The sequence below is a fragment of the Pteropus medius genome, unplaced genomic scaffold, assembly GCF_902729225.1.
Source record: "Pteropus medius unplaced genomic scaffold, Ma_sr-lr_union100, whole genome shotgun sequence".
Lineage (NCBI taxonomy): Eukaryota > Metazoa > Chordata > Mammalia > Chiroptera > Pteropodidae > Pteropus > Pteropus medius.
The window spans coordinates 1,422,669-1,435,942 of record NW_024355521.1 but is presented as its reverse complement, the minus strand read 5'-3'; the positions used below and the strand labels follow the sequence as shown (position 1 = coordinate 1,435,942).

Here is a 13,274-nt window from a genome sequence, read left to right as displayed (position 1 = left end):
TAGCATTTCTTACATGTTGCCTTAAAGTTATTTGCATAATTATTTCATTACACTAGGCATTAAGGTCCTTAAGCAGAAACCTTGGTATTGCCACTATACTTCAAACAGTATATAAACCCAGTAAATACTTGTTGAATAAAGAGTAAATGGATGCACTAACTAAATGACTGCTATATATCAGGTGCTATAGGTCACAGTGATCTCTGACCTTTCTGGCACCAGGAACCAGTGCTCCTATGAGAATCTAACGCCTAATAATCTGAGGTGGAGCAGAGAGGGTGATGCTAGCACTGGGGAGAGGCTACAAATACAGATGAAGCTTTACTGCTTGCCCGCCACTCATCTCCTGCTGTGCAGCCTGGTTCCAACCAGGCCACAGACTGCTACTGGTCCATGGCCCAAGGATTGAGGACCCTTGCTATAGGAGATAAGAAAGATAAGATGTGCTCCATGTTCTCATGGATCTTATATATTCTTTCAAAGGAAAAGGCGTGATAATCTCAGATATTAGAGAAAAAACAAAGAGACATTTTATAACAATAACTATAAGTAGCTATTATATATTAAGTTTCTACTATAGACTAGACGATAAGCTAGGCTTTTATAAATGAGATTTCATTCAAATCATCCGACTTTTCTGAGCTGTAGGTGTCATTATTTCCATTTTATAGTCAAGAAATTGAGATTCAGAGAGGCTAGGTAATCTGCTCAAAGGCATATACTAAGTTTGGGCAGAATTAAGACTCTTTCTGATTCAAGTCTAACTCTAAAACATGCCATCTTTGCACTGTGCCATGCTCCTTTCCTGGATTTAGCTCTAGAAATAATTTACAACAAAAGTTGTAGAGACATGTCTAGTGTAGAACGAACCAGAAAGCCCTTTCCCTCCTCTATCCTCATTTTGAGAAAGAGAGGCAGCTCTTTCATCTTACTTTTTTTATTTTACTCTTACAAGGGTGGCTTTGGGAAATTTCATTGCTTTTTAATGAGTCCGTATAGCATAGGATTATTTGAAGCAGAAGCAATTTATTATAGTGCAATTAGTAAATGTCAGAACTAGGTAACATTTCTCAGCTCTGAGTTATAAAAGATTTCCACCATAAATGGAAAGTGTTTTGTCAATAATCAGCCCTACCAACATGTCAATATTTATAGACTAAACTATAGAAATAAGAAAAACTCTGTAAGTCACATGCAACAAGTAGAAGTATCATGTGGTGAAAGGCATTAGCTTTAATGTCAGGGAGACCTAGAGTCAAGTCCCTGACCCACTATAATTTGCTATAAAACTAAGTTATTACCAAGCATTGAGCCAGAAAGAAACTAAGGATATTAAAGTAAAATGTATATAACACCTTTGCAAGTTGTTAGAATTAGATAATAGTACATAAACTGCCTTGTATAATGCCTGGCACATAGTATGTATTCAATAAATATCACTTTCCTTCCTTTAAGGTAATGTTTCTTCATATCCTAAGTTGATTGCTGAAAACAATAAACATAAGGGCTTCTAAACTTTTCGCTACCAAGATCTCACTCAAACAACATTTAGTTGTTTGTTTTTTTTTTAAATAAATCAATAACTGCCACTGACAGCACCTGATTAGCATGAGATAAATGATGTGATATTTTATCATCAAAAGCAACAAAATAATGTCGTGGTTAAACTGAAGATAAATGTATGGTTTTGGTTGGCTTTCTGAAACACTGGAAATAGTTATTAAAGCCCTAAGATTCCTTCAAGGAAACCTTAGGAATCTAGGAACCCCTGGTTAGAAATCAGTCATATATTCAAAAAAGACTTTGAGACAGAGGGCAAATTCCCTGTATCACTGGACATTATCCTATGAGGACAGAAAATTTTGCATTCTTAAATGAAAAGTCAGAAGAGCCAATGAAAGTAAGGTGTTGTGTTCAGAACACAGTGTATCCCAAGATGCAGGCGTCTAAAACCCACTGGAGTTGCTCCTAGACTACCCTACCTTCCCATATAGTCTTTTTCAGCCCTAGTGATGGAGAGAGGCAAATAACAGGTACCTCATGAATGCTTGTTGGCTAACTGGTTAAAGGGCAGAAGCAAAAAAAAAAATAAGGGGAAGGAAATAAAACCAACGATGGAGCACTTCTATGCCAGGAGCTTTGCATGTTAGCATTTCATCTTAGAACTCTATGCAGTAAAATGTTACCCGTAACACTGCAAACCTCTAAAAACCAAAAAACACATGGTTATGTAACTCTAATATCTCAGTCTATAATAAATGGTAGAGTTCCCAGGTCAGCCTGATTCACTTTAGCATTCTGTGGTTTGAAAGGAAAGATTTTAGCCTCTTCAAGCCTTTTACCTACTCAATGATAACGTTGTTGGGATCGAGGTCTTTCCCAGTCCCTTGGTTGACAACTTTCATGGAGAGGGATACCTTTATCCTATCATTTTTCATCTGAAAAAGACAAAAGCAAAGTCACCAAAAGCTCAAAGTAGATCACTGAACACCTCTAATAGCCAAGGTCCTGTGCTAGGATCTCTGGGCTGGGGCCAGGATGGGGGGCAGGGGGGAAGGATGGGTTATTAATAAACATAATGGGCAGATCTTGCTGCAGAAGAATTTTAGGAAATGGTTTTCGTCTCATTTTTGTACCTACTGGGGTAAAAGACAAAGACCGTTGCTCAGAAATCCAAGGCCTGTGGAAGTAACCAGGTAGAAAAGTAAAACTGTTTCTTCTAGGTAAGTTCAACATAATGATTGGTTCAGAGATTCATGAGCCCAGAATGGGATTCAGAACATTCTAGTATACTCGATCTACTTTTGCACTCAGTATAGAGCCTCTTTAAACATGAAGACCATTGTTAGCCATGTTAGTCTTATTTTGCTTCTTCCAGCACTTGTAGCCCTTTTTCACTTCAGGGTCTTTGCATCAACTATTCTCTTTGCCTGGAATGTTCTCATCCCAACTTTCTATATGACTAGTTCCTTTTCCTTTGGGTCTCAGCACATATACCATCTCCTCAGAAAGACCATTCCTGAGTACTTTATCTAAATCTACCTCTGATACTGTTTGAATCCATTACAGCATTTATAATAATTTGTAATTATTTATAATTATCCTAATTTGTTTAATTTTCATTTGTCTCTTCTAGTTATATTCTAAATAAGCTCTGTCTGGTTCACTCTTATATCCTTTAGACCTAATACATACTAAGCACTTAAATATTTTTGAATAATATCTCTTTCAGACCTGTCTCCCCTGTCATTCTCTGGTAGAAGGGCATGCCTCAGTGTATGTTCATATTTCTCCTATGGTCTGCCCACACTCACAGCCCCGTACCCTGAAGGGCTTCGTTAACAGGGTCTATCAGAGCTTTCTCACTTCCCTCATACTGAATGGTGCCAGAAATTAGGAAAAATGACTGGAAACTCTGTGTCCTTTTTTGTTTTGCTCTGAATTGAAGTGTACCTGGTAGGAATTCTTTGAAGTTTCCTTCCCTCCTTTTAGTTCTTTACTTTTTTTTTCTTCATATCCACCATTTGGATAAACTTCAGGGAGGGAGGTTTATAAACATGTACTTATTGTAGTTCACACCATCCCTTCTGAGTTTGTAGGATAGCCAGCCAGAAGGTTTAAATTCAGGTCAGATTATGGTGGCAGGATTCAAAACATGATCATCAGCCATAGTTAACAACATACACACACTTATCATCATGAAATACCCAGAAAATCTCAGCTTCTCCTAATCCTTTCTAACCATATGAAAGCTGCAGAGAACTTTACCTCTCGGCCAATAAGCTTCACCCACACTTTGTCTCCAACATCTACTATCTCCGAGGGCTTATCCACACGACAAGATGACATGTGAGTTCGATGGACCAGACCTGGGCACATGAAGAAGAAATAAAATAAAGCACAGGGTATATCTGGTATTTATACTCTAAATACAAGGTAAAGAGAAGATGGGAGCTGAGAATTCTCTGAAAAAAAATGCTCATTCATTTAAAACCAAATTTAAAAAATTTGAGATAGTTTTTTATCCCTTATCAACAAATATTCTTCAAAATAATGCTCAATGTTAGTAACATCTGATACAAAAACTATAGTTACATAATACTGATAAAAATATAAAGGTAAAATTCTTTAAAAGCACTGGGCATGAAGATGTGTTTATACTTCTGTTGCTAGAATATCATCATTGGAATTTTTCCAAAAGAAAAAAATTTAGTAGAGGCAAAAGCCTATGGGTATATAAAAAGATTAGCAGTATTATTACCTACAAAGGTTAAAAATAAAAATTCTAAAACAATCTAAATGACCAATAATTGGAAAATAGCTTGGTAAACTGGAGTAAATCTATCCAAAGGAAGAGTAAGCAGACGTTTAAATTACAGGTACAGAAAATAATTATGATAGATGTTAAGAAAAGGAAATATAAATAAGGTGCCATTTTTAATCTATTAAATTACCGAAATATTTAGAAAATAACAATACCCAATGTTGATGAGAGTATAGCAAAATAAGAAATATTGCTAAGGCTAGTTTAAAGTTTTAGAAATCATTTAGCAATGGCTATCAATGGCTAAAAATATTTAATAAAATTAAAAATTATAGTAATAATTATTAAATAACTTAATAATGACATTCAATAAAATATTTATTTTCCTGTCTTTCCTAGGTCCTATCCTGGGAGAACCATCTTTCTGACATTCTAAAACAAGCTGGTCAGTCCATGTAATTTGGTTGGAGCTGACCTAACTCCCAACTGGGGGCATATGACACAGGCTTAGTCAATCAAGGTACTTCATCCCTCATCCCCACCACAGTAATTGTTTCAGGGACACAGACTCTTTCTCAAGACTTTGTCAAGACTATAAACTACGAAGTTACCAATGCCGATCTTTACCACCAGGTGGCAAGAGTCAGCCAGAGGGAAGCAAAAAAAAAAGCATCAGTAATCAAAAGACAAAGTCCTGAGGTTGTCAACTGAGCACCTGATACAGCCCTGATGGAAGCTAGATTTATCCAGCTCTCTCCAGCAAAAGTAAGAAAACATACAACTGTGTTTCTGTCCCTTGCACCAAGAGTTCTGACTAATAATTAATTTGATCTATAATTGCTTCTGGACTCTGTCTTAAGAAAATAATTTTATATATAGAAAAAGCTATATGCATCTGGAAAAGCAATCTACATTAAAAAAATTTAATGTATTTTTAAAACAGAAAAAAAAAAGAAACCACCTAATATCCAACATAGGGTAATGGTTAAGTCAACTATAGCCACTTAGTGTATTAAAAACATTCAAAAGATTATGTAAAAATGTCAATAATTCATTCTTTAGTACTATTTATTGAGTGCCTACTATGTGCCAAACACTGAAGGCAACTAGCATTTCCCATGTACATATCAAAAATACAATGCAAAATTGCATAATGATTACAAATGCTTAAAATAGCTTTTAAATATTAGAAAAAAATGATTTAAAATGCCATAACAGTGGTTAAATTAGGATTTTGGGTATACGTTAACTTTTTATTTTCAAATGTTTTGATAACAGAGAAAACTACATCTATTCTGAGGGAAGTAAATATAATAAACAATTATTTTGAATGAATATAAACCAGGCATTAAAACTACGGGAAAAAACCTGATAAAGAATTATATCTAAAATAACTACCTCCCTCAAGGTTTCTTGAGAGAATTATTAACCTTTATTCTCTGTCAATCTCTCTCTCACATACATGTATTCACACAGATGTTGGCACCTGCCTGTAACTCTCTGATTGGAACGCCTATTAGAAGCCACTGCTTTCTCTGACCATGGTCACTGGGTCTCATGAAGCTACTTCAGCTGATTCTGGCGGTTGATAGCCTATCTCTTTTAATTTGCAAAATAAGCTAAATTAAGCTTTGCTTGTATGACTAAACTGGTTTTGTCTGCTCAGGGAATTTTCAAGGTTGGTCTGTTTTTCATTTTACCGGATGTAAATCATACAGCAACAATGGATGAAAGGAGGAAATAATAGACTTTTAAATTCTATTTCTCCTATGTATTTCTTAACATGCTATGTTGTCTATCTCATGACTGAAGTGTGAATTTAAAGCATATTACAATTGTTTATAATATTAATACTTCCACAGAAAATCTAGATTCTAAAGATAAATGAACCTACTTCATCTGATTCTGGAGGTTGATAGCCTATCTCTTTGAATAACTCTGGGGCCTTCAAAATGTTTTATATACGTTATGAAACCCACACTTAAAATTTCAGACCATCACATAATCTCCAAATCTGGTAAAATTCATGGAACAGAGTATTTTTTCCTTCCCTGTGATGATGTAATGAGCAGACCAGCCTAACTGGAAATGTGGAGAGGAAATGCCCTGAAGGAAAAGGAAACTTTTCATTTTGACACTTTTTGGCTGCAACTGTCCTCTAATTCTAAAATTCACTTCTCTCTTCAAATGCTAATGGAAGTTGTGAAGGAAATGAATGTTGAACCTAATCTATTTGAGAGAACATCTTTTTTTCTTTCCTGAAACAGAAAATCTATTTATTGGAGCACCCAAAACAAAGAAATAATGGCATTAACCTTTTGCCCTTCTCCCACCCAATCCCAAAGCAGGGTATTTTTTTGGTCCAGGCATCTAGCCTGGTTAAACATGGCATGTCTCAAAATATTAAATAGCAAAATATTAGAAACAATTTGAAATGATTAAAAGTACATCTGAATGACAGAATAATGCCATTTAATTCTTTACAAAACATTTTAAAAGATGGAGAAACGTTTAAGGTTCTTAAGTGTAAAAAGTTACAAAATAGAGTATAATCATCACCTTAATATGTTAAATCTTATGTACATATGTGACTATAAAGAAATACACCAAAATACTGACTGCCTATCTCTCTGTAGTAATATCACAAAATGATCATTTCTTTTGTAGTTTTCCCCCTTATTTTCCTATGATAAGCATGTAATCATAATAAAATGATATGTACACTAAGATTGAAATTATGTAAAACTATGTCTCATGGACACAGACCAAAAGAGAATATAAATAGTTATACTAGGGTGTAGGATATTTTATAGTTGAGACATTAATGGCTTATTACCAAAAAGCTTTATTACAGGATGAATTAAAAAAAGGGAAATAGTCTAGCCCTCAGTCTTAAAAGCAAATGTCAGGTAGGCAGTCAGATATATAAAGTCTGTAGCTCAGAGGAGGGGTATAAACTAGAGATGTAAATGTAGGAGTCTTCAGTATGCAAATGCTTATATACTAAAATATATTAACCAGACTGTCAATTTAGTGATCAGTTCAGAAATAGACACAATTTGCCAATTTACTAATTTACAATAGAGGATATACTTTTCTTATACTTAAAGGTTCCAGTCTTTATCTAGGTAAACTACCTACTGCCCCAGTATCAAATACCGGAAAAATTAGATTTGTGATCAGAAATTGCTTCAACATAAAATCAGAACAAAAGGGAGACACATGTTTTGAGATACTTTTCCAGTCTACAAAGGTTTAATGGACTATCAATTCCTCATAAAAGAATCCATCTCTCTAGTTCCTGTCATCAGATTCACTTCTGCCCTAAATAAGGCAAAAGAGATACTGCCAACTTCAGGCTCTCAAGCTTTCTTTTACTACGTTCCAGGCTGACAATCTCCCACCTGCTCATCTAATCTCTTCTTAGACAGAACATAAGGCAATCAATTAGATTTCAGCCTCCTAAATTACAATTTCATTCCAATCCTAGAATTATACCCAGATTATTTTGTTGAAGTCTTAAGTGCTCTCATCTCTTCGGTCACAGATTTATGGGCAGTTACCTAGTATATTTCTATCTATGGCTAATCCTATCTTTTGTATGGGGGATTCATCATCATCATTTTTATTCTCAGAAGGCAGAATTCTGAATTCAGAATTCTCTGAATTCTGGGGAGGAAATTCATTGTTAGCCACATACACCACCAGCTGGATTAAATATATGGTGCAGGGCACCAAATAAAACATTTAAGGTCCCCTTGCTCTGTGCTTGGTACCTCATGAGAAACAGTGTATCAACTCATTCATTTCATCCTCACATCAACTCTGTGACATAGGTTCACATGAGGAAATAGTAGTCTACAAGTAACTTGTCCAAGGTCACAGAACTGATAAGAAAGAACTACAGTTTGAATATGAGTCTGTCAGGTCTCCTACATCATACTGATATTTCTACATTTTCTTCTTTATTATTTATCTGTATTATCTTTTAAATTAAAAAAGGAGAAAGATGATCTCACCTATATAATATAAATAATAGAAACACATCTAATTTTGTTTTAGCATATGCTGCAAAAAAAAAAAAAAAAAAAAAAAAACCAGAAACAAAAAAATGCTTTGCTTGTCATGCCAGATGGAAGAAAGTGCTTCGGGGCAGTTTGCGCCTGGATTTCTGACATGAAGCCACAAATGCCTAAAGGGCATATGAAGTCCATCATCATGTTCAATAAACTCACCATGACACTTAAATGGAATGAGTTCCATCTGAGTGTCTGCTGATAAAAAAAAAAAGTTCTGACAACTTACAAAGGGCTAGCATTTCAATCATCATATGAGAAAAACAGTTAGCCTATTACAGTTCCCTTAAAGTACTCTTCCAACTGCATTAGGTTCAACTGTAATTTCTTTCAGAACTTCTATTGACAATAAAGGAAAGAGGTGAAAATTATAAACCATTACAGGACAGCTGCAGCTAAAAAAAAAAGTCAAAATAAAAGGTCTCCCTTTACTTTTGGGGGATCTGAATCTCTCTAGGCTTTTCAAATGAGTTATTTCCAACCAACGGTATATGACAATAATGTAAGCACATAAGTTAAAGTGCTTTCACATTCTTTATCTTGTTGCGATTGTGGATTCATTCAATCATTTAATGAACATCCACAATACTCTAAGCAAAAATGAATCCAAGGATAAAAGAAACATGATCCTGCCAGTCAAGAAGCTCTAAAATATGCATATCATTCCCATTTCACAGATAAGGAAACCAAGGCTCAAGAACTAAGCAACTTGCTATAGTCAAGAAACTAGTAATTGGTGGAGCTGGGACTAGAATTCATTTAATAAAATTCACTGAACACTCGCTAAACCTGAGGCTGCAGCTGTCCTGTAATGGTTTGTAATTTTCACCTCTTTCCTTTATTGTCAATAGAAGTTTTTACACTACAGTGTAATTTGTTCATATCCCTAGACTGAGCAGTCTGAGAGCTGCAGAGACTATTTTCTTATCTCTGTGTTCTCACCTAATAGTGACCAGAAAATAGAACTCAATAATTATCTGCTAAACTGAATCTATTTCTAAAACTATTTGAGCTTCTGCCATAAGCAAGGCACGTTAAAAGTATAACATTGAATTATCTGCTCTTGAAATTTCATAGTTTAGTGCTGTTGGGCAAAGGATAGTCACTAGCCACATAACTTTTTTAAGTTTAAATTTATTTTTTCTTACTTATTTTTTTTAAACACCTACAACACCTGGTATTCCCAGGTGGTCTCCTATCCAAGTACTAACCAGGCCCAACCCTGCTTAGCTTCCGAGATCAGATGAAATCGGGCATGTTCAGGGTGGCATGGCCATAGACTAACTTTAAATTTAAATTAATTACAGTAAACAGTATTTAAAAAGTCAGTGGCTATTGCACTGGACAGCACAGATGTGGTATAATACAAAAACATATTTGGTCTTTGTCCCTGCACAGAACTCCTAAAACTCTTTAAATTTGTGATTGAGTATCTTTCATTATTCATAACAAGCCCTTTCTTGATCATACCAGTTTATGCTAATGAACAACTTAGGCTGGGGTCCCTATACAGTCTCTGAATGGAGCTAGTCACCAGAACAACCAAGTGACTACAGAGTTAAAACTTTCAGTCCCACCATCCTCCAGGAAAGTGGGGGAGAAGCTAGAGATTGAGCCCCACGAAAACTCTTGAATAATGAAATTCAGAGAGCTTCAGGTTAGCGAACACATCAGCTTGCTGGGAAGTGGTGTGCCAGAGAGGACATGAAAAGTCAGTGTGCCCCTTCCCATACCTTGGTCTAAGCATCTCTTTCTTCCATTTGCCTGTTTTTGATTGTATCCTTTATAATAAACCAGCAAACATAAGAAAAGTGTTTGCCTGAATTTGTGAGCAATTGTAGCAAATTGTCAAACTTGTGGAGGGGGTTGCGGGAACCCAATTCATAGCCAGTCAGAAGTACAGGTGGCTTGGAACTTGCAATGGCAACTAAAGTGGGGGCAGTCTTGTGGGACTGACCTTCTTTAACTTGTGGGATCTGACACTAATTCCAGGTAGAGAGATTCAGAATTTAATTGAATTGTTAAATTCAGTAAAAGCTGGTGTGTCAGAAATCAAATCAGAACAGAAACATAACATTTCCATTATCACAGAAAGTTGGACAATTCCATGAGAGGGGAAAGAAAACCTAGTTTAAATCTGAATACTAGGAAGAGACCTTCAGCTCAGTGGTGGTTAAAAAATTCTGAAAAGTCTGAGAAAAATAACCCAAAATAGAGTCTACCAGCCTGAATCAAAAATGTTAAAATCTGGAGACCAGAGTTATTTCATAGCTCAGTCCTTTCAGGGTGAGACTTAATCCTTCCCTTTAAGAGCAGAGAAGCTAAAATACACTATAGGAAGTCAAAAGACCAAGTTATCTAATAAACCTACAGAAGAGTCTTGGATTAGAACTCAGAGTTTCCATCTAATTACTTAGCTCCCTGAGTTCTCCCTCCGAGGCTGGTCTCAGCAGTCAGATTGACAGGTTCACTGGCAGCCACAATCAGAGGCATCATCTGACAGGACACAAGTGAGTTGAAGACTGACTGCTGGAAGGTGGCAGCCCTTTAATCCCCACATAGTCTCTAAAGTGTCACATTAATGCTCAAGTAAGGATGGGACTTTTAGGTTCTGGCAGCTACAGCAATTTCACTAACAAGAAAATCTGTCTTCGGAATAAAAGAGGTGCATGCCCTATAGGCATGGGGATGAGTTCCACCTCATTAAATCTCAGCCAATACCAAATGAGAAACTACTAGAGATCACTGGCTGCTGACTTGGAAACTATTGGTAAGCCGTTTCTAATGCCCAGATGCAATTTGTAACACAGCAGTCTCCAAGGTTAGGGCATGGTTTTATTACCCAATGATCAACTTCTGGACTTTGTTTTAAAGAAAATTTTATTTTAAAAATTTGTTTAAATCCCTCTTCCATGTACATCTCTCCCTCAGCAAACCAAACTCCCCAGAGGTAACTACTGTTAACAATTTGTTGGACATCCTTCCATACTTTCTTCTAAACATATGCAATAATTTAAAAAATACACAGGCATATGTGTACATGCTTTAAAATGGGAGGAGAGTCATGCTATACAAACTCTTTTGTAACATGCTTTTCATTTTATTATCTTGGACATTTTCTATTGAGATCTATTCTGTTTTGTTGATTCTAAGAGCACTCCCCCACCTCACTTTAACATCTCTGAAATCAGAATGCTTCTTATAATCAGTGGTGTCTTACAACTGCCATTAGCCAGGTATTAGGGTTGTAGAATTGTATGGAAACTTTCCACTGACCTTTTCTGGTAAAATGAAGAAGGAACAAGCATCAAAGTATCTTAGAAATAGTTATTATTCTTTTTACATCATATAGTCCACTGCATAGATGTAGGTAATTTATCTAATTCTATATTGCAAACTAAATTCCTTAAGGAATTGCTAAATTAAAGGGTAAGCATATTAAAAATGTTAATAGTACTCGCTTTGGCAGCACATATACTTAAAAAATGTTAACAGATATTGCCAAAGTCTGTAACCACTTATGTTCCCAATAATAAGTAAAACTATTGCTGGAAATACCCATTTCCAACACTGGGTATTAATAGCAATCTTTTTAATATTTATTAATCTCAAAGATCTTATGCATTTTAAATTGCTTTCAAAAATATTTTAAGATAATTTCAGATTCACCTATAGTTGAAAGAAATAATAGAGATCTTGTGTACCCTTTACCCAGTTTCCTCCAATGATAACATTTTGCGAAACTATAGCAGACTATTACAACCAGAATATCAACATTGATACTGTGGTAGAATAAGAAATACATATTTGGTCTTTGTCCCTGATTCCTGGCACAGAGCTTCTAAACTCTTGGAATTTTCTGAGTGACAGGAACATCTTGTTATTTATAACAAGCACCTCTCAAGTTTACTTTATGAAGTGACTATTTGTGGGCCTCTAGAGAGCTTCAAAATGGGGACTAACAACCGCCAGAGGAACCGAACATGTGATTAGAGGGCTGAAACTTTCAGTCCCATCTCTAGACTTCCAGGGGCGAAAGAGGAGCTAAAGATTGAATCAAATCAACAATGGCCAACGATTTAATCAATTGCATCTACATAATGGAACCTCCATAAATACCTCTAAACAGTTTGGAGAGCTTCTGAGTTGGCAATTACATCTACGTGCCAAGAGGGTGATGCACCTCAACTCCAGAGACAAGAGGCTCTTGCACTTGAGACCCTTTTGGATCTTCCCCTATGTACTTCCTCTTCTGGCTGTTCATTTGTTTCCTTTATAGTAAACTGTAATAATAGTAAGCATAGCATTTTCTTGAATTCTGTGAGTCGTTCTAACAAATTATTGAAACTTGGGAGGGTGGTGTGAAAACTTTTAAATTTGTAACCAAGTCTGACAGAAGTGTGGGTAACCTGTCGGGGGACGTTAAACTTCCAATTGGCATCTGAAATGAGGGCAGTCTTCTGGGACTAAGCCCTTAAACCTATGGAATCTGATGCCACCTTCAAGTAGTTAGTGTCAGAATTAAACTGTAAGATACCTAGTTGGTATCAGAGAATAAAAGATTTGGAGAACTGATTGTTGATTCCATACCACCTTCTAAAATTGCAATAAAAGACAATAAAGTACTAATCGATTCACACTATAAAATGGATAAATCTTAAAAACATGCTAAGTGAAAGAAAACAATCACAAAAGACCACATATACAAATATATAAACACAGAAGTACACTGGTGGTTGCCTAAGGGTGGGCAGAGGGGAGAATAGGGGAGAGGGTAATAGGTAAGTTACTATTAATAGGCATGGAATTTCTTTTGGGAGTGACAAAAATGTTCTCAAATTAGATTGTGGAGATGGTTCCAAAATTCTGTGAACATACTGAAAACCACTGAATTGTATGTACAACTTTGGGTAAAAAATATGGTATGTGAATTG

The 13,274-nt window shown here is 35.7% G+C and overlaps 1 protein-coding gene and 1 non-coding gene across 3 annotated transcripts in view; both read right to left on the bottom strand.

The window, feature by feature from the left end:
• Window positions 1–13,274, bottom strand: part of ZCCHC17 (zinc finger CCHC-type containing 17) — a 46,458-nt gene that overhangs the window by 18,273 nt on the left and 14,911 nt on the right. For both annotated transcript variants that reach the window (XM_039858684.1, XM_039858685.1), the window contains 2 exons: window positions 3,769–3,869; window positions 2,347–2,438 (listed from right to left, as the gene is read on the bottom strand). In XM_039858684.1, coding sequence (XP_039714618.1) covers window positions 2,347–2,438; window positions 3,769–3,869 — 193 coding nt within the window. The remainder of the gene's footprint in view (window positions 1–2,346; window positions 2,439–3,768; window positions 3,870–13,274) is intronic.
• LOC120599620 (5S ribosomal RNA) lies at window positions 9,503–9,621 on the bottom strand. Its single transcript, XR_005651944.1, has one exon. It is a non-coding gene; the product is annotated as a 5S ribosomal RNA (ribosomal RNA).